Below are 26,687 nucleotides of genomic sequence, written 5' to 3' on the forward strand. Positions count from 1 at the left end.
ACATGCCGGAAAACCTAAAAGAATATTGATGCACAATCTGTAAGGTTCCGTGACACACCGGAAATCAAATGGAAGCATCGTTGCATAATTAGTGAGGTTCCGTAACATTCCGTAAGTCAAAAAGGGGATGATTATGTAATCCGCAAGGTTCCGTAACATTACAGAAAGAAAACAAGTATCGTTACGAAATTCATAAGTTTCCGTAACTTTACGAAAAAAGAATCACCAAAAAAAGCAGAGGGGGTGTACTTAGTAAAAATGGGGGTGCAAATAGAAACCAGGCCCACTTGGGCCCTCCAGAAGATTCCTCCAGAAGGCTGTTGCTTCTGGAGGAAGCAACCTGGCTCGCCTGGGCGAGCTGGGCGGCAAGCATCTCCCCTATTTTGCTATAAATAGGGGAGGAAGTGAAGAAGAAAAGGGTTCAGCCCCTTAGGCACTTCTCTCTCTTTCGAATTTGCTTGGAAAAATTGTTTCCGTGAAGAAAATCTAAGCCGAGGCGCTTCCGAAACGTTTCCGTGAAGAATTTCGCAAAGGTTTCAACCGTTCTTCGACGATTCTTCATTCGTTCTTCATCGTTCTTCGATCTTCAACGGGTAAGTACCTCGAACCAAGCTTTTCGATTCATTCTATGTACCCATGGTGGTCCACATTGTGTTTCGTGTATCTTTATTCTCATTTCATTTACTTTTTATACCCCCTGTTGACGTGCTTAAGCCATTTTACTTAAGTCATTTCTCACTTAACTTAAAAATAAAATAAATTTCCACCTAACGTTTGAATTGTATGATCCGTAAACTTTGGTTAAGATAAATTCCGACCGTTCGGTCGTGCCGTAACCACGTTGGAAATAAAAAAAAAAAGAAATAAAATAATAATATAATAACAAAAATATACCTTTTAGTAAAATAAAGCGGAAAATCAACCAGACATTTTCTCTTTGGGATTTCTCATTCTTAATCGAATTGACTAATAACTAAGGTGAAACTAAGGCTAAAATCAACTCGCCTAGTCAAGCTCGTCCACAAAAATAGGTTTTTGAAGTTTGTCATTTCAATTTCTTACTAAGTAAAATGGATCGTTTTTAAGGTCCAACGCCTTAAAATGATCACCTCTTAAAGTAAAAAAGAATCATTTGATAAGAAAGAACTACGTAGGTCTGATTTCCTCATCGCAATTGAGGAATACGTAGGAGCAAAGGGAAACACCCTTGTCGACCACAAAAAAGAAAAAAAATATAAAAAGGGTATAAAGGATATAAGGACATAAAAGGGAACATAAAAACCCAAGTCACGTTTGCACATTCGATTAAAGGCTGCCGTCCCTTGGGACGGACGTATGGGGTGCTAATACCTTCCCCGTGCGTAAATACAATTCCCAAACCTTTCACTTAAAAGTTCGTAGATCGCGTCTTTTCCGGTTTTTCCGACGTTTTCCTCAAATAAACGTTAGTGGCGACTCCGCGCGTATTCCTTTCGTGGAACACGCATCCCGCGAGTCACGCGTCGCCCTCCCGCCGAAGGGTAGGTTGCAACAGATCCTCTCAACTTAGACAATTAAAAGCTACAAAACACAACATATCTAAACTTTTTTTACCATCCCAAAGACAAAAAACCCAAACAAAAGCCCAATAATCTTGATAGGAAATATACACAAAGTTACTCCTCCTTAGTCCATGAATTCAAGCAAAGTGTCATGAAAATCAAAATCATGTTCAGAAACAGTTTTCTCCAAATCTTGAGGTGGTTTCTAAGTTATTGTTACAAGCATATCTTCCCTAGACCAGTTCAATTCATCATCATTGTTAGAAGCATTTACTTCTCTACTAATTGATTGTTCTTATTCATCAACCCATATTAAATAAATCTCTTGGAATTGTCTTCAAAACATAAATAAGCCAATATTTGGTGAACTTGAGAAGCCAACACAAAAGGATCATTTGTGTAACATTATTTATTGAAGTAAACACAAATAAGCCCATATTTGTCTTCTTCACCCTCAAACCAATCACACTTAAACATCATAAACTTGAAGTGACACATCATCTTTCAAGAACCAATATCCTTTTGCCATGTTTCGACTGAGTTGAGTAGTTGACAAATGCTACTACTTTGAAGAATTCTTCCCATCCCTTACATCTAATGTTGGCCAATAAACTGAACTACCAAATCGGGAGCACTTCAATTCAACCTTAAGGTGAACTTTTAAGATACCAAATACCAAACATGGTCTTTCACATTTTTTTAAATAATAAATAAATAAATATAGCATTATGAAAAATGTAGGAGAAGAAACTGAACAAGTTCATATTGTGATGAATTTGTGTGCTTTAGTGATGGAATTTGTGGTAGACATTTGTAGATCAGGGTTAGGACTAGAGGCTTAGGCCGTGCCTTAGGTAGTTGGCAGAGCTCTAGGGAGAGAGGATCGTCATGATTCAGATGATGCTCCCCAGCGGTAAAGGCCTACTGCATCGGCACGCAGGCAACAGGGATGATGGTGCGGACGCTGGTGTGGACATACACCCACCTAGTGCAGATACTGGTGTAGACGTTGGTGTAGATGAGCCTGAGGGATTTCCAGGTGGGCCGCGTGACCCATTAGTGCTTACGGAGTATGCTGTCCATGTTGCAATCAGCGTATGGAATAGAGAGGTATTTATGATTTTCAAGTTAACTTAATTGTTAAGTATATGTTATTATTGAAATGTTTGTTCCTTTAAATTATTATGTTAATAAATTGTATGTTCCTTTATACTTCAATTCAGGAACGTCCAGAATTGAAGTTATTCTCCTATGGGAGGAAGGTGCAGAAATTAGGTAGGCCTGCTCCTCAAATTGAGGGGCTATTTGCTGCCACAGGACTAAGTCCTTTGATCGCGTGTTCGGTAGACACTGGTGATCGGGGACTTATATCCTCGTTTGTGGAGAGGTGGCATAAGCAGACTAGTAGTTTCCATCTTCCCGTGGGGGAGGTTAGCATCACCCTGGATGATGTGGCGTCTCTACTTCATCTTCCCATAGTTGGCCTTACCTTCCAGCCTCTGCACGTCGAGGAGGCGGTGTTGATGTTGGTTGGGTTATTAGAGGTCTCTGAAGAGGCAACCAGGGCCGAGACAACACATTGTCATGGACCATACGTACGCCTATCTTGGCTATGAGATATATATCAGAGCAGATGTCAGGCCAGACATTGGACAACTACAGCTCGTGCCTATCTTCTTCATCTTCTAGATTGCACTCTTTTTGCTAACAAGAGTGCAACCCAAGTTCATGTTGTCTTCTTAAACGCTCTGCGTGGCCTAAGTCGGAGTGGGAGCTATGCATGGGGCGCTGCTGCCCTAGTGCATATGTACGACCATTTGAATGATGCTTGTATCAGCACCAGTTGACAGCTTGCTGGTTACATCACTCTCTTACAGGTAATTAATATGTTTTTCATAAGTTAATTACAACAATGTTTTAAATAGGGTATTTTAGACGTTCATTTGAAATTTGTATGATTTTCATGTAATCTTTGTAGTGTTGGATATATGAGCACTTTCCGTCAGTTGCGGAGTGCATCGTTGATCCGAACTACGATGAGTTGTCACCACGTGCATGTCGATGGATTGCTACGAAGGCAACTGTGAAGTTCATATCTACAGCGACGTACAGGCAGCGTCTGGATCGACTCAAGATTCTTGTTGGATGCCTTTTAGGGAGCATCGAGTCATTCGGGAGTTTGATATGATTTCATGCTTTTCCGGTCAGCTCTGTTGGGGGCCCGTTGCCGTCAGACACCGACTAGAGAGGGTCATGCGCCAGTTCGGATACGTCCAGAGTATTCCTGCAAGGCCTGTTGATTCATGGGTGTCATTTGAAGAAATAGACGATGGAAGGATGCACTACTCAGACCATCTTGCGCCAGCAGGTGAGATATGTCTTGTGCCAAGTCAGTGTGCGCCCGAGTACATGGATTGGTTCTTCGTCATTTCTCATCCACTCATGATCACGACACAACCATTAGATCTGCCGCAAGATCCACCTGCGACGCATGATGCCTCATTTATAGAGCCATATATCCCTCAGGTCCCAGAGCTAGTAGCAACATCGATTCATGCCCGTTCTAATGTGGACGAGCCTAGACATGCAGTGGTAAGTGTTACTATTTGCTTAGTTGTATCAAATGTCATTTATTTCATAAGTTATTACTAATTTGTCTAATTTGTTTGTTTTCTATTTAACAGGAGGCTTGCCATGCGATTCCTGAAAGGTTGGAGCGTCATTTCAACCTAAGGATAGTCACGCCAGGCACAGAGACACATGAGGTCATGGAACAATGCCTCAGGATTGTCAGGGGTGTCACAGAAGACCGCATTGTGTATGTGAGGTCTCGATGTAGGTGGCGCACGGATCAATTATAGTTTCTTTACACATTTGATATTATCATATTTGGACGATGTATATACTTTTCTTGTATTTGAAAACATTTTTGTTTTTGACTGAACATTTTGTATATTTTAAGTTATTTTGGTTTATAATATTAGTGTTAACGTTTAAATCTTATTTTTAAATTACTTGATTCCAAATTCATTCGAAATTCGTCGAAATAGTATGAATGTGGTTCCAAATTGAAGCAAACAACTAAAAATTAATTTGAAATAATATAATATGGATGTCACACTTAAAATTTATCTTATATTTAAAAATATTAATTAAAAAATTTTATGATAATATTTGTAATTACATTTTTAGTAAGACTATGAAATTTGAAAATATGTATATACAATTATTTGCTTTACATTATTTGACAACTTTTATTACTCATTTACAAAGTTATAAGATAAATTAGTTTACATAAAACAATTAGTTTGATTTTTTTGTTAAAAAAATGATGTTGAAGTAGTATGAGCACAGATTATTTATTTATTTATTATTACTCATAGAAGTAGTATGATCACATATTTTTTTTATTTATTATTTAGTCTCTTTGTTTTTTATTTTTAATTTACGGTCTTTGTTTTTATTTTGTTGATAGATGGGGAGTTATTTTTTTTATTTTATATTTACTCTCTTTGTTTTTTATCTTTGCATACTTTTTTATTTACCAACAAATTTAAGTTTTGGTCCCACTGTTATCATTTTAATTTAACCAATTTCTTGATTTAGGTAAATCATGAACATAAAATAATCAGCATACGGTTTCATTCCGTAATAGACACGAATTCAAACATTACATTAACTTCAACATAGTGAAAAGAAATAAAATTTGCATGAAATACTACAACTAAGTAATGCTAATTTTGCGACAACGGCACTTCGTCTTCCATTTCTATTGCATGCTTACTAAAAATAGCTAAAATTTCTATTGGCACAAATTTTTTCCGATAGTTAGACTGCACTAACACCTTTAACACATCATCGATGGTTTTCAGTTCAATAATTTTGAATTTGATAATTTTATCTGAATACTCATGGTGGTTTGGCTGTCGAAAAAACAATCGCTTTACCGTTTGTGTTTCATGAATACAATAAGGGGGAATCCCAAGAGGTGCAACTGGCTTGATCAAATCTTTCAGTTCATCCATGGTACATCCGGAAGGAATGTCAAACTTTTTGGGATTTTTTCCTATGAACGAGTAACCAACAAACTCATTTTGGCGTGGCATGTTCCACCTCCCATTGTAATATAGCAGGGCATCATGAGTAGAGGTCATAGTAGCTTCAAGTAAGTTTAATATACCATCTGGTGTTCTACCAATGGTGCATAATAACTCAATCGGACCAACACATGAAAATTGATGATTACACATTAACATTGTGTTAGCATCATCATCATTTTTCAATTGCATACATTGAAAGCGAAATTGGTTACCTGTATCTGTGAATGGCTGCCAGTAGTAAATTTCATCCAAATATTGTTTGTCGGTTAGCTGAAGGGTATTGTATATTATGGTTTTTAACGTTTGAAAATCACAAGCGTTAGGTACTCGAATGGGTACTAGAGTGGAAGCTTGAAAATAAACACCACTGTCATTGTGAACAATGGATCCATTTGAAAAAATAAAATCTAATGTCGAGTTCACAATTGTATGACTGCTTGTTTCTCCCAAGAATGTCATACTTTGTTCTAAGAATTGGGTTAGGAGAGAACATGTGATTTTTTACAGTATTCAGCTGTGTCATATATATAGATGAGTTCAGTATCATTGCTTCAATTTTTTAAAATAAATACATATGTGTGCACATGGTTTTTGTTTTTGTTGTCAACTACACCAATGACATGACATGCTTTATCTTGCATCTGATCAGAATGTGTAGTCAAGTCTTACAATGTCCTGTCATGCTTTATGTTAACACACATGCATTTCACAATATATTGTCCACTCAGACAACGATTTATCATACATGCATACTTTATTTTAGTTGCACCAATTAATTTTTTTGTTAACGCAACAAATATACAAAGACAAATAACTCTAATGTCAAATTCAAATTCATAACGATCAGTCATTAAAAGGTACATGTTCAATCATCATTTATGTCAACATAGTCCCTTTTGAACATCATGAAGCTTTTGTAATGCTGCATTCTACTAATATATGGAGTTTGCCACTGCTTCGTCTGAGGATGACAATTGCTAGGCCATAACAATGCTACAGGCGGTAAAGGACAACGGTCTTTTAAATAAACCTGTTGTACATGCAAAAAAAAAAAAAACTCAATCGTCCACAACTGATTGCATAAATATAAAAAAAAACACTTTATATCTAGAATGTACCTGCACAAAATGATTGTCATACACGTGACTGATACAAATTATACGATGCACTAAAGAATCTGCTGGTGGTTGACTTCTAAGAGGAAATAATGTCATGCTTTGTTGTTGAGACAAGGATACAAAGATTACATTATACTTTGATGCAATGACATATCCCATGTCGGTTATATCCATCCACTTATCCATAGTCACTTGAATGAAACAAATATAGACGTCAAAATTAATTTTGAAGTTAAGTCTTAAAAATAAAAACATAAATTACATGAAATTCTGATACCAATGACAGATGTCGTACCGGATGTCACGACATCACGCTTCAGAACATGCAGATTATATTTGACAGTATGAACAGATTAAACAAGTAAATAACACAAGAGAATTGTTAACCCAGTTCGGTGCAACGTCACCTACATCTGGGGGCTACCAAGCCAGGGAGGAAATCCACTAAAATAGTGTTAGTTCGAAGATCTAACAACCACTGTTTACAACCTTCTCACCTAACCACTACCCGTGCAACCTCTACCTAAGAGCCACTCTTAGATATGAGAACCCCTCTCACTCCCTCTCAATCACTCTCCCGTGTTTACAAATAAATCAAAGACACACCAGAGATTGCCCTCTGAACAATAGAGATCAACTCTACACACTCAGGTCCAACACTTGATGTTAGGGTAACATCAAGGTGGCTCACAAAACACTCAAGTCCCAAAACTCACAAAATAACTCTTCAATCTCGGACTTGGTAGAAAACTCGTGCAGCCTTCATGTTTATATAGCAGTGTGCGTATCTGGGCTGCAACAACTTGCGCTGGATAAGATCTATCATTCTCCTGAAAAATCTGCACTTAAAGATCTAAAAGATAAAGTTTGATCTTTTAGTTTTTATCTTTAATCTTTAATCCCTGAACGAACTATTCAAGTTTGTAATTCGAACTTTAATTATCTTTTAATTCGTTCCTAAAGATAGATCGCCAAATCTGTTGCTAACTGCACATTAATCTGTTAAAGATATAACAGATTTATGTGTCCAGTATTTTCGGGCAGGATGTCCTGGACATCGTATCCGACATCGTGGATCCTGCAGCTTCAATTCTTCATTTGACATTTTATCTTGCCTTGTGCATTGTGCAGCCCAATCTGATTCCTTGACATAACGTTGGACATCATGTGCAGCAACTCCAGCTTTCCTTCATTGTCTAAGTGCTTATGTTTTAACAAAATTTTAGCCAATCTTTTAAAACTCAGTAAAGCTAAGCACTAACAATCTCCCCCTTTGGCAAATTTTGTCTAAAACATACTTAGACACTTCCTGAGCAGGTACGAGCAGTTATGCAAGTGGGATCAGCAACTTTCATTGTCAGAGTAATCAAGCACAGCGGTATCTGTAGTGGCGACAGCAAAATTCTGCAAGTTGCAAGTCGTTTCCAGGATGTCAAGACATCTCACGTGACATCAGCTTTCTGCTCCCCCTGTCTCCATGCTCCTACTGTTGTGAGGCAGTTCACTGCAGCATCTTCTATCAGCTACTAGTCTTTTCCAGGATGTCAAGACATCTTACGTGACATCAGCTTTCTGCTCCCCCTGTCTCCATGCTCTTACTGCTGTGAAGCAGTTCACTGCAGCATCTTCTATCAGCTACTAGTTTTAGTAGCTTACATCAATCATCATCAGCAGATACTACTCCCCCTCAAAATCATAACTCATGCATACATAATATCCTACTACTCAAACTCATAAATCATGCATAATACTATTACTCCCCCTTTTTAGACAGAATTTGACAAAAGTAGAATGCCCCAATAGTTAGGAAGAGTAAAAAGCAAAAATAAAGGTCTGATGGTCATGGGGTGGCATCAGAATCATCATCATCGGATTCTGTATCCTCTGCTGCATCTTCTTCTTCCTCAGCGGCTTCTTCTTCTTCCTCAGCTGCTTCTTCTTCTTCCTCAGCTGCTTCACCATCATCAATGCCACTGTCTGAGAGTCTTTTGATCAGGCGTTCCAGCTCCATTTTCTTCTCTGTGGTGGCTTTGATGGTTGCTTCTAGCACCTTGCATGTGTCCTTGAGTTCAGCAATCAGAGCATCCTTGGACACAGCACCTGAAGCAGCAGCTTTCCCTGATGTCGAGACAATGTCTGGGACATGTGTCCCCTCAAACAGTTTGTAATGCAGGGACAGAGCCGATTCTCTCTTCATCACAGAGTCAATGTTGTTTAAAATATTGGGATGTTGACTCAACATAATGCCACACAATACAGTTGGGAAGGAAATGGGTAATTTGACAGCAAAAGATTCTGAATGCTTAACAGTTTGATCAAAAATATAGTTTCCAAAATTAAATTTGGACTTGGTTCCAACAGCATACAGAAATTTACCCAAACCTGTGGCAACAGTGGAAGTATGATTGGTGGGTACCCAGTTTGCAGCGCCAATCCTATGCAGGATTGCATACTTCACACTTAGCTTCCCTGCAGAAAGCTTCCCTTTCTTTGGCCAATGCTGGACTTGTTTGGCAGTGATTTCCTTGGCAATTTGATGCTCAGAAACAGCAATATCCACCACTCCTTCAGTTGGTCTGCCCAGGTATTTGTTGATTACAGCAGGGGAGAATCTAATACATTTTCCTCTGACAAACACTGTCTGATACTCATCACTCTTTCTGTTTGTTATGTCAGAGGGAATGTTGACAATGAATTCCCTGACTAGACTTTCATAACAATCTCCCAACTTGGTGACAGTTTTCAGCAGTCCAGCAGCCTTGATGAGGTCCATGATCTCCTTGCAATCCAAGGCATCTCTTCCCAGTTCTCTTTCTAAGGCAAGTCTGCGTTGATATACAAATTTCCACCTTTCAACATTGCCAATGGAGTGGAATGAAATGTTGTCCAATGGGGCATCAGGGACATTTCCAGGCACCTTTTTTCCTGATTTCTTCACTCTCTTGATGTCGGGAACATCTAGTTCGACATCATCATCAGAATCAGATGAGGAAATTTCTTTCCTCTTCTTGGAAGGGATTGCAACTTTGCTCCATCTGGATGTGGTAGGAGTGATTGGTGTGCTCTTCTTCTGTGCAATAGTTTTGATTCGTCCAGACCTAGTAATGGGGATTTTTCCCTTTCTGCTTTGTAATCTTTCTGCAATGCCAGGTGCCAACTGTTTGGCAATGGGTTCCTCATCAGATTCTACTTCTTCTAGGTCAATGAGGTCACCTGGAGCAGGTTCTGGTGCCCTCGGTGCAGGGGTTTCCTCTGTGGCTTGATCCTCTTCCTCTGTTGATTCCTCTTTGCTGGATGAAGGGAGGACTTCAGCATTTGGGGTGGAAGATGTTGGAACATCTTTATCAGCATCAGGGACAGAAGCATTTTTCAGAATGCTACTCACAATACTGCGGATCTTCTTATCCATCTCCGTGTCTACTTCCCTAGGACTTGTTGCAAGGCTAGGGTTTTCAGAGATCTTCACTCCCTGTTGTCTTTTGGGGACCAGTTTCTCAGGAACAGGGGCTGGACCAGGAATCATTTGTATAGGTTGGATATTGAATTCAGGTTGTTCCTGGTTTGATGGTGCTTTGGTGGATGATGGAGATGATGGTACAGAGGGTGAAACAGGAGATGAAGTTTCTTTTGGTGAGGTAGCCATGGAGAAGCAGAGCTTTTGAAATGGTGTCGTGAATATCTGAGAGGTGTTGGGGAATGAAAACGAGATTACCACGAAAATGTAAGTTTGAATGAGGAATGTAGAGGGACGTGTGAAGCAACGGTCGAATTTGTTTTGGCCCAGTAGTGAGCGTGCTATTAACGTTTGAGCACGTTCGGATAGAAGTAATTGCTATAAATCCTTTAGCAGACAAATGCCCAGCTTGCCCCTCAGTTTTTCAAACTGATTTGCATCCAATGCCTTTGTGAAAATATCTGCTACTTGTTCCTCAGTGTCAACATGCTCCAGTGTGATAATTTTATCATCAACAAGATCTCTAATATAGTGATGTCTAATGTCAATGTGCTTGGTTCTGCTGTGTTGAACAGGAATTTTAGAAATATTAATAGCACTCATGTTGTCACAGTACAATGTCATGACATCTTGTTCGACATTGTACTCCTTCAGCATCTGCTTCATCCAAACTAGTTGTGAACAGCTGCTTCCTGCTGCAATATACTCTGCTTCAGCAGTAGATAGGGACACACAGTTCTGCTTCTTGCTGAACCATGAAATAAGATTGGTTCCCAAATAGAAACATCCACCAGAAGTGCTTTTTCTGTCATCTGCACTTCCAGCCCAATCAGCATCACAATACCCAACCAGCATTGAATCTGAACAATGACAGTACATAATCCCATAGTCACTGGTGCCATTTACATATTTCAGAATTCTCTTTACTTGATTCAAGTGACTTATCTTAGGATTGGCTTGATATCTTGCACAAACACCTACTGCAAAGGTGATGTCAGGTCTGCTTGCTGTTAAATATAGTAAGCTCCCAATCATGCTTCTGTACAGATTTTGATCAACACTGGTGCCAGCTTCATCTTTTGACAGCTTCAAGTGAGTAGGTGCAGGTGTTCTTTTATGGCTGGCATTTTCCATCCCAAACTTCTTGACAATGTTCTTTGCATACTTGCTTTGTGAGAGGAATATGGAGTCTTCCATCTGCTTCACTTGGAGTCCCAGAAAATAAGTCAGCTCTCCAACAAGACTCATCTCAAATTCAGATTGCATCTGTTGGACAAAATGTCGAAGCATCTCATTCGACATCCCTCCAAACACAATGTCATCAACATATATCTGTGCTATCATCAAGTTTTCAGCATCTTGTTTGACAAAGAGGGTCTTGTCAATTCCTCCCTTCCTATACCCTTGCTGAGTAAGGAACTCTGTTAGCCTTTCATACCAAGCTCTTGGAGCTTGCTTCAATCCATAGAGAGCCTTCTTGAGCCTGTATACATGATCTGGATGAGTTGGATCTACAAATCCCTTTGGCTGCTCCACATAGGCTTCTTCATTCAGGTATCCATTCAGAAACGCGCTCTTCACATCCATCTGGTACAGCTTGAATTTGAGGATGCAAGCTACGCCAAGTAACAATCTGATGGACTCAAGTCTAGCAACAGGGGCGAAAGTTTCATCAAAGTCTACACCTTCAATCTGAGTGTAGCCTTGAGCAACAAGTCTGGCCTTGTTTCTGGTTATAACACCTTCTTCATTGGTTTTGTTCTTGAAGATCCACTTGGTGCCAATCACATTAGTTCCCTCGGGTCTAGGAACTAGCTCCCAAACTTTATTCCTTTTGAATTGCTCCAATTCTTCTTGCATAGCATTGATCCAGAACTCATCAGTCAGTGCCTCTTTCACATTCTTGGGCTCAATTTTGGAGACAAAGCATGAATTGGAGACAATCTCAATCTCCCTTGATCTTGTAGTGACCCCTCTGTTTGGATCTCCTATAATCAGCTCCTTGGGGTGCATCTTCTGGATTCTAATGGAGGGTCTCTTGTCAGGTTGATTGATGTTTGGTTCATCTGTAGCAGAATCAGAGTTTTCTGCATTTTCTGCACTTTTAGCTGTATCTGCTACATTGTCTCCCGATGTTCTGACATCTTCTTCGACATCCTTCTTTCTTGCTGGAGTTAGATCATCAACAACCACATTGATGGATTCCATCACAGTTCTGGTTCTGGAATTGAATACTCTATATGCTCTGCTGTTTGTAGAGTATCCCAAGAATATCCCTGCATCACTCTTGGGATCCATCTTTCTCCTTTGCTCTCTATCTGCCAAAATGTAACATGGACTTCCAAAGATGTGGAAGTGCTTGACAGTTGCCTTCCTCCCTTTCCAGATTTCATACAGTGTGGTTGGAGTCCCTCTTCTAAGTGTGACTCTGTTGTGGATGTAGCATGCTGTGTTCATGGCTTCAGCCCAGAGATTATAGGGAAGTTCTTTGGCATGAAGCATGACCCTAGCAGCTTCTTGCAAAGTCCTGTTTTTCCTTTCAACTATGCCATTTTGTTGTGGTGTAATGGCTGCAGAGAACTCATGAGTGATGCCTTCAGATGTGCAGAATTTAGTAAACTTGCTGTTTTCAAACTCTCTGCCATGGTCACTCCTGATTCTCTTGATGACACAGTCTTTTTCTCTTTGAAGTCTTAGACTCAACTCCTTGAATACTTCAAAGGTGTCTGATTTCTCTCTGATAAAGTTGACCCAGGTAAATCTGGAGAAATCATCCACAACAACATAGGCATACCTCTTTCCTCCAAGGCTTTCAACTTGCATAGGCCCCATCAAGTCCATGTGAAGTAGTTCCAGCACCCTGGAAGTGGTCTGATGTTGAAGCTTCTGGTGGGACATCTTGACTTGCTTTCCAATCTGACATTCACCACAGATTCTGCCTTCTTCTATTTTCAGATTGGGAATGCCTCTAACAGCACCTTTGTCAATGATTTTCTTCATGCCTCTTAAGTGCAGATGTCCAAATCTTTGATGCCATATTTTGACTTCATCTTCTTTGGAGGATAGACATGTGGAGGAGTAACTGGTTTCTTGAGGTGTCCATAGGTAACAGTTGTCCTTTGATCTGCTGCCCTTCATTAGAACTTCACTCTTCTCATTTGTCACCAAGCATTCTGACTTTGTGAAGTTTACATTGAATCCTTCATCACACAACTGACTGATGCTGATCAAGTTTGCAGTCAGTCCCTTCACCAGCAGTACTTTGTTTAGACTAGGAAGTCCATCATGGACTAGCTTTCCCATTCCAGTGATCTTTCCTTTAGAGCCATCTCCAAATGTCACATAGCTAGTGGAGCAAGGTTCAATGTTCACCAGGAATTCTTTAACTCCTGTCATGTGTCTGGAACAGCCGCTATCTAGGTACCAATCTTCCTTAGCTGATGCTCTAAGTGAAGTATGAACAACAAGACTAACAGTCTTGCGTTTTGGAACCCACATCATCTTCCTTCCGCTGCTGCTGCTTTGAGTTCCATGATGTGGATGGCCATGTAAATGATAGCAAAAGGGCTTTATGTGACCATACTTGCCACAGTAGTGACACCTCCACTTCTTTCTTTTGCTCTTTTTCTGCTGCGTTCCATGATGTCGAGACCGATGTTGTGACATCGTGGCTCCAGTGCTGTTTTTAGCAGGAACAAATTCTGTCATGGTTGTTCTGCCAGCAGATTTATGATTAAATCCAAGTCCTCTCTGGTTTCCAACATTCTTCCCAAGCTGTAGCACCTCATCAAGCAAATCTGAGCCTTTATTCAGCATCTTTATTGATTTTGTCATGTTTTCCAGTTTAGAGTTCAGAAAACCAACTTCTCCTTTAAGCTCAGAGATCTCCTCTTCATGTGCCTCCTTCTCAGCCTCCAGATTTGCAATGACCTTCTTCAGTTGTGCTTCTTGCTGAAGAATCTTCTCACTTTTGATGCATAGTTCTCTATAGGATATAGCAAGCTCATCAAAAGTGATTTCACTATCTGTATCACTTGAATCTTCAGCAGATTCAAATCTCCCAGTGAGTGCATTCACATCTCTGTCAGAATCACTTTCTTGTTCACTCTCTGTATCATCAGACCGACATACAGAAAGTCCTTTCCTCTGCTTCTTGAGATGAGTGGGACATTCAGCTTTGATGTGTCCATAGCCTTCACACCCACGGCATTGAATTCCTTTGCTGTGACTGGGCTTTTCATCTGACCTTTTCTGGTATTCACTACCTTTCCTGATGTCGAAAGGGATGTTCCGGACATGTGGTTTCTGCCTCCTGTCCATTCTGTTCAGCACTTTGTTGAACTGTTTTCCAAGGAGCACAACTGCGTTAGTCAGCCCTTCATCAGTATCCAGGTCATACTCATCTTCTTCTCCTTCATCATTGGACACGAACGCCAGATTCTTGCTCTTCTTTTCAGTCCTATCCGAGAGTCCTAGCTCAAAGGTTTGAAGGGAACCAATGAGTTCATCTACTCTCATGTTGCAAATGTCTTGGGCCTCCTCTATTGCAGTGACTTTCATGTCAAATCTCTTAGGCAAAGATCTGAGGATCTTTCTCACCAGCTTTTCATCTGTCATCCTTTCTCCCAAGGCAGTGCAAGCATTGGCAATTTCAAGAATGTTCATGTGGAAGTCATGAATACACTCTTCCTCCTTCATCTTCATATTTTCGAATTTTGTAGCCAATAGTTGCAATCTGGACATCTTCACTTTGGAGGTTCCTTCATGAGTGGTTTTCAGGATCTCCCATGCATCCTTGGCCACTGTGCATGTGTTGATCAGTCTGAAGATATTCTTGTCAACTCCATTGAATAGAGCATTCAAAGCTTTGGAGTTTCCAAGTGCCAATTCGTCTTCTTCTTTTGTCCAGTCTTCTTCTGGCTTCAATTCATTAGTGGGCTTTCCTTCTGTGTCCAGCATCTTGGGATGTTCCCAGCCTTTGATGACAGCTTTCCAGGTTCTGCTATCCAGTGATTTGAGGAAGGCCACCATCCTTGCTTTCCAGTATTCATAGTTGGTTCCATCCAGAATGGGTGGTCTGTTCACTGGTCCTCCTTCTTTCTCCATGTTCATCAGAATTTATCTCCCTAGATCTCACTCAGTGATTTAGAGTGCCCGCTCTGATACCAATTGAAATTCTGATACCAATGACAGATGTCGTACTGGATGTCACGACATCACGCTTCAGAACATGCAGATTATATTTGACAGTATGAACAGATTAAACAAGTAAATAACACAAGAGAATTGTTAACCCAGTTCGGTGCAACGTCACCTACATCTGGGGGCTACCAAGCCAGGGAGGAAATCCACTAAAATAGTGTTAGTTCGAAGATCTAACAGCCACTGTTTACAACCTTCTCACCTAACCACTACCCGTGCAACCTCTACCTAAGAGCCACTCTTAGATATGAGAACCCCTCTCACTCCCTCTCAATCACTCTCCCGTGTTTACAAATAAATCAAAGACACACCAGAGATTGCTCTCTGAACAATAGAGATCAACTCTACACACTCAGGTCCAACACTTGATGTTAGGGTAACATCGAGGTGGCTCACAAAACACTCAAGTCCCAAAACTCACAAAATAACTCTTCAATCTCGGACTTGGTAGAAAACTCGTGCAGCCTTCATGTTTATATAGCAGTGTGCGTATCTGGGCTGCAACAACTTGCGCTGGATAAGATCTATCATTCTCCTGAAAAATCTGCACTTAAAGATCTAAAAGATAAAGTTTGATCTTTTAGTTTTTATCTTTAATCTTTAATCCCTGAACGAACTATTCAAGTTTGTAATTCGAACTTTAATTATCTTTTAATTCGTTCCTAAAGATAGATCGCCAAATCTGTTGCTAACTGCACATTAATCTGTTAAAGATATAACAGATTTATGTGTCCAGTATTTTCGGGCAGGATGTCCTGGACATCGTATCCGACATCGTGGATCCTGCAGCTTCAATTCTTCATTTGACATTTTATCTTGCCTTGTGCATTGTGCAGCCCAATCTGATTCCTTGACATAACGTTGGACATCATGTGCAGCAACTCCAGCTTTCCTTCATTGTCTAAGTGCTTATGTTTTAACAAAATTTTAGCCAATCTTTTAAAACTCAGTAAAGCTAAGCACTAACATTACATACCTTGGTTAACCCATCAACAAGTAGTGACATCCTTAATTTCTCAAATTTGTCCGTGTCACCAAAAAGCTTGATATAGTCATCTGAGAATTTGCCAAGTTCTTTAAGCAGATGGTTGTGGACCAACGACCAAGAGTCTTCACCCATACCTAATAAACCGGCAACCGACCGATATCCATAGTTTCCATCAGCTTTGACATCAACAATATTATCAATGAAGTCGTGGATAAATGGCTGAAAATGATCCAACATAGGCATGATCCTTCTTGGATTGGGCTGCTCAGAAGATGATGCACTACGTCTCACTGACGAATTGCTATTTTGCACTGAATGAAAAACATCTACATACTCCCAGTAAGATGAATCACACATTGTTGACCTTGGGTTTCTGTTCATTGGTTTCTTTAGTGCACCTTTTGTGTTAACCTTTGCTGGAGGAGGACACATCAAATTTTGATCAAGGTATGCAATTTCCCGAACTTTACTCTTCAGAGTAAACTTACCACAAATATCAAGTTCTTCAAATCTTTTGGATATGGTTTCCATCTCTTCCTTGATGCTCACTTCGGGCTCAGATAACCTTTGGTCTGAAAAACTGAGTCTCCTCCAGAACATATGGAATGAATCTAGTGGGATGCAACCAACAACATATTTAGATAGCTCACATGCACAAGGAAGACTGTGCGTGGTTGTCATGACACAACCACAAGTCGAAGGATTCTTGCCAGCATAATGTACACTCTCAAACTTAGCACCAATTTGATTTAAAGCATACCTTGAAATCATTCCAAGAAGCCTCTTGTATAAGGTTTTTTTAAAGACATGTCCAACGACATGTGTACTTGTTTCAAAGGATACTTTAATTTCAGTGTGCTGCAGCGTCATCATGTTGTTCATGGCATCCCAGACACTGCATAAAGTCTCCATGACTATTCTGTAACACTCTTTTTAAAGCCCAGTGAGCAGATTCAACCCTACATTTCAAATACACAAATAACAATAACATTCCATCAATTCATCAACGTTAATAGAAATAACTGAACATTTTCATACTTGTTTGTTGTTGTGTTTCCTAAGTGCATCGCCTTATTCGTCCAGGCAGCAACAAATTTTTCCTTGTGTGGGATTATTCATGTTTCGTTGACATAGTCAACAAACATTGGCCAAGGTGAACAAGCCATTTCAAACTTCTTCAGGCATTCATCAAACTGCTGCTCCGAAGGACAATCAACCAGACTTCCCCAAGTATCCATGACATACTCCCAAGCATTTTTTGACCAATTAATGATTTACATTTGACCTTGACATTCTTGTTTATGTGAAAGCTACACAACAAATTTGTACACTTAGGAAATACAATTTTCATTACATTCATCAATGCTAGGTCTCTGTCAGTCACAATAAGTCCAGGGAGGGCATCACGTCTTAAAAATATATCTCGAAACCGTTCTAAAGCCCATATCACATTATTAAGACGTTCACCCTCCAGATATGCAAAACCAGCAGAGAATGGCATCCCTGTTGGTGTCACCCCAACAAAATCAAGTAGTGGAAGTCTATACCTGTTTGTTTTGTAGGTACTGTTTATCAAAAACACCAAATTATATGCATTGTCTAACTTCACTGCATCAGGGTGACACCAAAAGATATCACGTACCATGCCTTCATCATTTAATCTATGTCAATGAATATATTGATCCCGTTCAAGAAACTTCATTAGATGTTGCATTTCAGTATCACTTCCTCTAATGGAAGAACGATATGCACTTCTTACATTTTATATTTGTTTGATGGTTGTACAACTATTGACATTGTGCTCCTTCAGAGTTAGCAGGATGTTTCTTGGTTTCACCATTGACTTGGTCATATCAACAATAAGTGTTTTTTCAGCTTTAGTCAATTGGCCAGCATATGGATGTCCAACTAATGACTTGGCCAATTCATGATTATGAATGTCACACATCAACTTCACCATCCAACCTTATCCTCCAACCATTGGTTTGCCATGAAGCTTGAAGGGACACCCACATTTCCTAGTCCCAGTATCTCTTCTAACAAATTCTTTCTTCCTACACCTATACTCGTCACTCCTTTCACAGCCAATTAACACAAACAAAGTCCTTCCTCTACAACCAGTGTTTGTGTCAGACCTTATAATGATCGTCACAAATCTGTTTTCATGAGCAACGGATCGAGCCCAATGCAATACATCATCTCGGCTGTCAAACACCTACAATGCAATCCAGACAATTTTAGTTTTCTACCACACATTCATTTTATTAAATCACTCACAATAAAGAACATTATTACCTGAGAAGTATTGAATGCATCCGAACAATCAATTCACATCACATTCTTGTTCATTTTGATCATTCATATCAACTTCTTCAGACATTATAGTGTCATACATCCATTGATCTTCGTTCATCTTAACAATAAATCATAAATTTCAACACAGACATACAACACCTAACTGCACTATACATATAATACAAAACTCTACATAATAACTCATGATTAGTAATTGCACTATACATATAATACACCTAATCTTTTACTATCAGTCACAATAACTCATCATTAGTAAAATGCAAAAACCCTATATCATTCTACACGTATAAACAATTAAAATGCAAAATGACAATACAAACAAAGTAATAATTAAAAAAAATTAATCTTAAAAAAAGGTTACAATTTCAAAATCCGTATAAGCTTATGGATCAAGTTGATTCGTAAGCCTTTTACGGATCAAGTTGATCTGTCAGCCATTTACGGAACAACTTGATCCGTATGCTTAATATCAACATACGAATCAAGTTGATCCGTAAAAGGCTTACGGATCAACTTGATTCATACGATTTATGAACCATCCTCTCACGCACACCCAACACAAACCTCGTATGTCGCCAACGACGAACCAACCACCGCAACAATGAACACCGACATCTTCACCTTCACTGAAGCTAACCAATCGTAAGAAAACGAAGAAAATACGACGAAGCACTGCACACCTGAGAGAAAACGAAGAAGAAGCATTGTGCTAACCTTTTTTTTATAAAAAAAAAAAGCTTTTAAGAGAAGACCGCGGAGGGGCAGTTTTGGCATTTTTAAAAAATACTGAAAGCACCTATCACGTGCCGACAAGCAACCAAGACGCTGAGTTTGCTACTTAAAATCCCTTATCCAAACACGTTTAGGTTTATTACTTTTCCTTATGCAATAAAAACATCAAGGATTAATCTTTCTTTTTTTAACATTATTTTACAATTTTTTATTACCTATAAAAAGCTATTCATTTTTAATCTTTGTATTTAAGAAAACGTAGTTTTAATCCCTCACTAAAAACTTATAAACACGAGAAAATAAAACATTATTTTATCATATCAAATGTAAAAATAAAAAATAAATTTTTATAAAGACTAAAAATTGTGATATATTCAAGACGAAAAGCATTTAAACCCGTCCATAATCCAAAGGAAAAAACATATTTAAGTGAAGTCACCCTATCTGATATTCAATAAACGGTCGTAGCAAATTTGTAAACCAAGCAAACTCCCCATACGCACTTAAAATCAAAGAATAATAATGAGGCCGAGAAACCAATTACTACAATAACTTTGATGATTTACTAACCATGCTGATCTAAAAGAAAAAAAAAAAAAAAATGTTTAACTCTCATCCAGATGACATTGAATACACCAAAAAAGGAAAAAATTATTATAATCTCATCTACGCTTGTACAAACAAGGTTTAAGCATTGGCCATTCAATTTCCTTCCGCTTAGAAATTTGATTTTCCTACGCACAAGAGTAAGCTGAATCAGTAATGATGACCATACACTGCTAATATTAAATAACAAAAGCTAAATGAAATCACATTATTCACTGCAATAAGCAGTACACCTTTTTTGTGAAGAAAAACAAAATAAACATTTTATTTGAGAAGTCCTGCACGGAATAGATATCAGTTAGCACAACCTAATTCCATGTTTATTTGTTGTGGTAACGAAATGAACAAATCCACACCTGTTTTACAGAGCTGAAACCTAGCTCGGAAATAGCATTTGAGAACTTTTTAGGGTCTGCTCCTCCAGTATTTGGATCAAACCTGCTCTTTACTTCTGCTATCAAAAGCCAGCCACTGTTCAAAAACTATACTAAGTCAAATCCTGAGTAGGGAAGCAATGTCCAGCCTGAACAGCTAAAATCCATACGAAAGAAAACAAACCCTGGCTTGAGCAGTCTGTACGATTCTTCGAGGTAACTTTGGTAGTTGGTTCCCATCAATGAAAGACAGAAGATGGCGACGTCAACAGATGAGGAGTCAAGGGGAGTCTGCCAATAATTCACAGCAGGAGTATGTACACTTGTAAGTAATATAACCATGAAATGTTAAAATAAAAAGCTTTAAGACTGTTCTTCCTTATGGGATGCACTTCACATATTTTGGAATTCATGTACATGGAATTTGACACAAGGCAACTGTTAAATAGACATCAAGTGAGCCAGCCCATTAGTTAGGCATTTTTAGTTAGAAGCAGGCCTTAAAGGAAAACTGATAGCAGTTAACCTGCCAAAAACAGAAGCACAGAATTTAAGGGAAGGCAATTAGTTTTGGGTGGGACTGTGGGAGAGACCAAGTTCTTGAGTACTACTTAGGGGAAGACACCATTGTATATCATTCTTGCTCTTTTTGATCCCAGATACCCATTGATCTAGTGTTGGAGGAGGATATTCAACAAAAATTTCCAACTTTCAGTTATATGTTGAACCAATATCTATCAGCAATTTACGAAAAATTTTCATGCTTGAAAGTATCCAAAATTATAATTAGGATAGCAGGAAACAACATAGTTCTTGCCGTTTAGTGTATAATAAAGGAGTCAGCTTGGGCCTGGCTCAATTAAATAACTGAGTCAATATCAAACTTGAGTTTGTTTACTATCTTAAACAAATGAGTTTGATCGAACATTTGAAGAGCCAAGCCAGAATTTTCACAAATGGCTCAGATCATTTACACCCTATGTAAAACTGTAAATGCAATCCCACTCACAAGAAATATATGTCAGCCTATTATTTGACTAGGAGGAATGAAAGATACAAATCTCAAGCATGACCAGTTGCATTAGTTTTGTAACATGTTACCTGTAATAACAGCATATCATAATCTTTATATTTCATAAATATAATGAGCAGATAACGCTTTTATTTTCCAAATAAACGAAACTACACACTATACACTCATGTGAAATAAACAGCAACAGAAGGCATAAACTGTCTTTCTACATAAATTGTGATTTATAAAGGAAAGGATGGCAAATAAGATTACTACTGTAGGATGACAAACAAGATTACTACTGTCCAATTGCTATGAAAGTCTACTTCAATGTGCACTACTATTAGCCTTACAATAAGAAAACATACATTTTCCATGTTGCAAGCAATTACATTTGGATAATTGGAGACAAGATCTAGAGAGAAGACTTCATTCTTCACACTTATAGCAATAAGTCATAAATTGTGATTTATAAAGGAAAGGATGACAAATAAGATTACTACTGTCCAATTGCTATGAAAGTCTACTTCAATGTGCACTACTATTAACCTTACAATAAGAAAACATACATTTTCCATGTTGCAAGCAATTACATTTGGATCATTGGAGACAAGATCTAGAGAGAATACTTCATTCTTCACACTTTTAGCAATGAGTGCTTCCCCTAAAATGGAAACATGAAAGCAGTAGCAATGAGCAAAAAGAACTTGGCTATCAGGTAAAAGTTATAATTAACAATAAGATCAGAGTAACTTCTCACCACAACCAAAATCGGCAACAACAAAAGAAAGGCTCTGTTTTTTCAGCCACTTAATAATTACATTAACTGGCTGTTCTGGCCAATTTGACATTTGTGTTTTGTATCCTGTATGATACTAGACAGATAAATGAAAGACAAATTGAGACAAGCCAATAAAAATGAGATATTCAAACCATTACATCTCAATGTTAAGTTGGTGAATGCACTAATATGCCAGAAGAACTGAAACAAGCTTAAAGGATTAGACTAATATAGAAGAGGATATCGAGTTCAGTCACTATTCTATCAACGCAAACAAATATGGCCTGAAAAAATGTTTGTGTGTGAATTTTAAATCCAACTTTTTTTTTGTTAATTCCAAGCCCAATACCCCTCCCTTTTTTTGACCCTACACACACTTCTTGTAATTTATTTACAACATAACACCCTATACCGTTCCTACTAAAACAAAAGGACTGAAGTAGGTCAATGTAATGTCACCAGGCAAAGTTTCAATGATCCTCAAGGAAAGTGAGTGTTATTCACCCATTTTATTTGTATTTTATACTGCAAATGCGGGTCATTAAAATTTCAGGAGTCTACAATTGTTATAAACTTTCAGTTTAATGTTCTTCCATTAATTCAAGTGTATTATACATTTTGAAATAGGGCCTTAGATGCAACATGAAAGTAACAAAATAAGAAGGAAAAAAAAAAAACTTTTCAGTGTATGCAAGTGTAAAAGTACTTGTCAAGGTGATATGCTTGAACATTTTGCCTTAACAAAGGAGCAGCCAGTCTTGGTTCAACGACACGGAAACAATGACACAATAATTTATCTTTAAAGAATGTCAATCAAAACAGCCCTTACCACATCAAATAGCGAAGGTTCTTCCTTGAAATAATCTAGCGCCTCCTCCCCACTGAAAAGAACCCTTAACTTTTGTCAAGACTCAACAATCAAAATGATACAAAAACACAAATTTATATATAAAAAAAAAAGTAACAAAACCCAAAGCGTTGAAGCAATAACGATTAAAAAGCATAAATGGTCTAAATTTATGGGTCTAAAAGCATTCAAAGTGCAGGAAGCAAACTAAAAAAAGAAAAGAAAAGAAAAAACACAACACAGCATACGTGCAAGTGTAGAGCTTTTCATTAATCATCCTGAAATGCCCACCAGACAACCTTGCTCGCATCTGCGACAAACAAACACCATTCTCATCAAACCTTAAAATAAAATAAAATAAAATAAAATTTAATAAATATATGAATGGTTGGGTTTTTGGGTATGCGTGCCTTTTGAAGAAAGGAAGAGGGTTCCTTCAGCTTTGTGCGCTTAGCACAAGGAGAAGGAAGAACCGGTTGCTCCTCCTTACCACCACGTTTGTTTCTGTGTCTCTTTCGTTTCTTGCTCTCACCCATTGCTACAATTTTGATTGATTTAGTGCTTCAAACCTGAATCGTAACTCTCCTTTTCCTCTTTGACAAACCTGATTTAGTCACCGCTGCTCTCAGACTCAGTGCGTCTCCGGCGACGGCTAGGTCCCTGCTGCGATGAGGGCGTGAGGCTGCTAGGTTTCGTCGTGCTGTCTGTTTGAGTCCGAGAGTTTGAGCTTTGCAGAAGTGCCAAACAGAAAATATTTTGTTTTCTATAAATTTTATTTAAAACTTAAAAAAAAAAATTATATTCTTTTTATAAATGTTAAAGCTTAAATTTTAAATTTTGATTTTGGATCAGATTTTGATTATTAGAAATTTTTTTAATCTAGATATAAATAAAAAAATAAGTTGGATTAATTTTGATATATTGAATTTTGAAAAGTAATGAATAATCATTAACTATGTATGCAATTAGATGGATGGATTGAATCTCAAAAATTAAAATTCATCTCTAAAATTTTTTGTTACAACCTAATGTTGTCATATTAAAAATTTTAAACAATAGAAAAATTATAATTATTAATTAATATTATGCTTATTATTATCTTTATTCTGACTTATGTTTGTTTTCTTAATTTTTTAAGTATTTAATAATCAATATTATGTTTGTTATTTAAATTTTCATCTTTCGAAGATGAATCTCTAAACGTTCAGGAATGAAAATAAATATTTATCTTAATAAAATAATATTTTTATATTAAACTAGTGCATGCATATGATAAATTATGTGTGGAGTAATATTTTTTATTATTTTAAAAAATTAAATTTAAAACTTAAAAGAATAATAATAAATAAATAATTTTTTTAATAAAAATTTGGCATTACAACATAATTATTTTAGTCTCTCATGTTCACTTAACCTTTAAGTACAATTACTCACTTACTTTTTAAAATGCTTCACCAAATTTGCTTCTTGACAACATCAATGATTTATTTGGAAGTAAATAGAAAATTTAAAATTATAAATAAAAGAAGAAAATCAAAATCAAAGTTATAATTTTATAATGGTAAAGTAAAATTTTGGTCTTATTTATAAATTTTTTTTATCCAATTTAGTTTGGTTTAAAAGTTTTGCTTTGATCCTATATAATGTCTTTGTAAGATCAAATTGGTCCCTCCATCAACTTTTGGCACTAATGACTTCAATTTTAGTTAGCGTGAGATCTCTCAGTTTGTCATGTATTACCAAGTCAATTTAGTTAGTGTGATAAATTAACAAAAGGACAAATCTTACAACTTTTAATGGATCAAGGTGAAATCCTTAAAATTAAAGGTCTTTTTTGGGGTGGTTGTGAGTTTCTAATTTTTGGTTTTTAAATGCAATTTCAAAACAAAATGCATTGGGCAAAAACGAAGCTGAATTGATTTTTAACTCAATTTCAAAATAATTTCACTTATTATCAAAGCAAAGATTTTTTTTTGTCTGAATTTGGTTTTTAGTTTTAAAAAAACACATTCTAACCACCATCATCATACCACCGTTGTCGCTCGCTGCTACCTCCACCATCACCATTTCACCACAACTGCACCTCGCCTTTGCCACTGTTAGTCAGTGAAAACGACTAACTTTTGTGTAAAAAACTTGTACAAATTGTATCAAACTCACCCAATTTATGGTTATTTTGTAGTGTTATAAGTATTTTCTGTTAACTATAGGTAATAAATACTTAGTATTTTCATTTTGTGTGTTTAATAATCATTTTCTCTCAATTTCAGTCTAATTAGGCAAGCCTTGTAAAGTGTTGTTTTCACCTTCTCGCTAAGCCAATCTGCTGGCTTAGCGAGCGTCCGCTAAGCGCAACACTCCTGGGCTAAGCGAGAGGAAGAATCCAGAAGAAGATGAGTTGTACTGGTTTGCTAAGCGCACCGCTTCATCTCACTAAGCGCATCGCTTCAGTTCATCCACTAAGCAAGAAAGGCGCGCTAAGCCAAAACTCACTAATGTGCGCTAAGCGGTCCATAAGTGCGCTAAGCGCACGAGCACGAACAAGGCCACCTATTTAAGCCTGAAATCAGATTTTGTGAAGAGAGTTTGGACTGGGATTCAGAGCTTTGCATGTCTAGGGTTTCTCGAGAGAGAAAGGTCCAAGTTTCAGAGAGTTTTGAGAGATTTTGCTGTGTGAAGATCTGCAGAGACCAAAGCTTGAAGCAGGAGCCGGTTTGAGAGCTTGAGATGAGTTTGTGAGTGATTGTGAGATCCTAGAGGTGAATGAGACATCCTCACCACTTGTATTTTTGCAATCTTTCATCTTGTTCTTCTCTTTGTTGTTAAGAAGGCTTCCTGGTATGGAAAGCTAAATCCTCTGTTGGTTCTTCCCTGTAGGTACCTAATGTAAATATATTTCTATCTATTTAATGATGTTTTGTGTGTTCTCTGTGCTACCTGCTTTTCATTCCAATATGCCTTTACCTTGATCACGTAGATGCATGTTTTGTTATGGTCATTCAACAATGGAAATTGGTCTGACTATAAAGTCCTTGATAGTGCAGGGTTGAGTTGTCATGCTTTCACAAGGAATCGGGGTGGAATAAGTTAGTTGAGTATGTGTGTCTTAATGCAGTCCTGGTTGAGTTTAGTCTTACAAGAGGAATATGCAGACGATGCTTGATCAGGATTAGGCTAAACTATCATGAGCAATCGGGGTTTAGTATCTTAGGAGACACCATAAGAACACATGAGCATTGTTAGATAGAGAATATCTTTTTAGCATCAGGCACCTATTAGGAAGACCAACATGTTCTCTACTTGTTTTTACACATCATTTCTCTCGCGTGATTTTCTTTCTTTTTGCACAGATAATTTATACACCTGTTCATATTCACACTTACTTTTACACACCAGACACCTATTTGCTGAAATAGCTTACCAAATAACACAAGTTCCCCGAGTGTTCGATGCTCGGTTCTTACCGTTTTATACTACTTGTGTGATCCGGTGCACTTGCCGGAAGCCGAACAAGTTTTTGGCGCCGTTGCTGGGGAACTTTTTTTTATTTGGGAAGTTAGCTCGTTTTTAGGTGTCTATTCTTTATTTGATATTCTTTGATTGTTTTCGTGAATAT

General features: G+C 37.9%; 2 protein-coding genes across 3 annotated transcripts; one reads left to right on the forward strand and one right to left on the reverse strand.

The window, feature by feature from the left end:
* The first annotated feature begins 2,429 nt into the window (after nt 1-2,429).
* On the forward strand, nt 2,430-3,729 carry LOC114398592 (protein MAIN-LIKE 2-like). The gene is made up of 3 exons (XM_028360771.1): nt 2,430-2,651; nt 2,765-3,136; nt 3,520-3,729. The coding sequence occupies exons 1-3, from the start codon at nt 2,430-2,432 to the stop codon at nt 3,727-3,729; spliced, it is 804 nt and encodes a 267-aa protein (XP_028216572.1).
* A 16,167-nt stretch (nt 3,730-19,896) lies between these two features.
* LOC114399044 (ribosomal RNA-processing protein 8-like) lies at nt 19,897-23,822 on the reverse strand. 2 transcript variants are annotated; one of them, XM_028361141.1, is made up of 9 exons: nt 23,482-23,822; nt 23,320-23,381; nt 23,054-23,105; nt 22,204-22,318; nt 22,013-22,107; nt 20,616-20,722; nt 20,414-20,528; nt 20,291-20,335; nt 19,897-20,185 (listed from the first exon to the last, which is right to left on the reverse strand). In XM_028361141.1, exons 1-9 carry the CDS (start codon nt 23,605-23,607, stop codon nt 20,114-20,116), a joined length of 789 nt encoding a protein of 262 aa, XP_028216942.1. In that variant the 5' UTR covers nt 23,608-23,822; the 3' UTR covers nt 19,897-20,113. The 2 variants fall into 2 exon arrangements, with proteins under 2 accessions (XP_028216942.1, XP_028216943.1); XM_028361142.1 differs by lacking the exon at nt 20,291-20,335.
* Nucleotides 23,823-26,687: the final 2,865 nt, after the last annotated feature.

This window comes from Glycine soja, chromosome 19 (genome assembly GCF_004193775.1).
Source record: "Glycine soja cultivar W05 chromosome 19, ASM419377v2, whole genome shotgun sequence".
NCBI classification, from domain to species: Eukaryota; Viridiplantae; Streptophyta; class Magnoliopsida; order Fabales; family Fabaceae; genus Glycine; species Glycine soja.

Coding starts and splice junctions, on each gene's coding strand:
- LOC114398592 (XM_028360771.1), top strand. CDS start 2,430: ATGATTCAGATGATGCTCCCCAGCGGTAAAGGCCTACTGCATCGGCAC. Junction 2,652..2,764: donor TCAGCGTATGGAATAGAGAG/GTATTTATGATT, acceptor ACTTCAATTCAG/GAACGTCCAGAATTGAAGTT. Junction 3,137..3,519: donor CACATTGTCATGGACCATAC/GTACGCCTATCT, acceptor TAATCTTTGTAG/TGTTGGATATATGAGCACTT.
- LOC114399044 (XM_028361141.1), bottom strand. CDS start 23,607: ATGGGTGAGAGCAAGAAACGAAAGAGACACAGAAACAAACGTGGTGGT. Junction 20,529..20,615: donor TACAGACTGCTCAAGCCAGG/GTTTGTTTTCTT, acceptor GTTTTTGAACAG/TGGCTGGCTTTTGATAGCAG. Junction 20,186..20,290: donor TGTTTTTCTTCACAAAAAAG/GTGTACTGCTTA, acceptor TCTTGTGCGTAG/GAAAATCAAATTTCTAAGCG.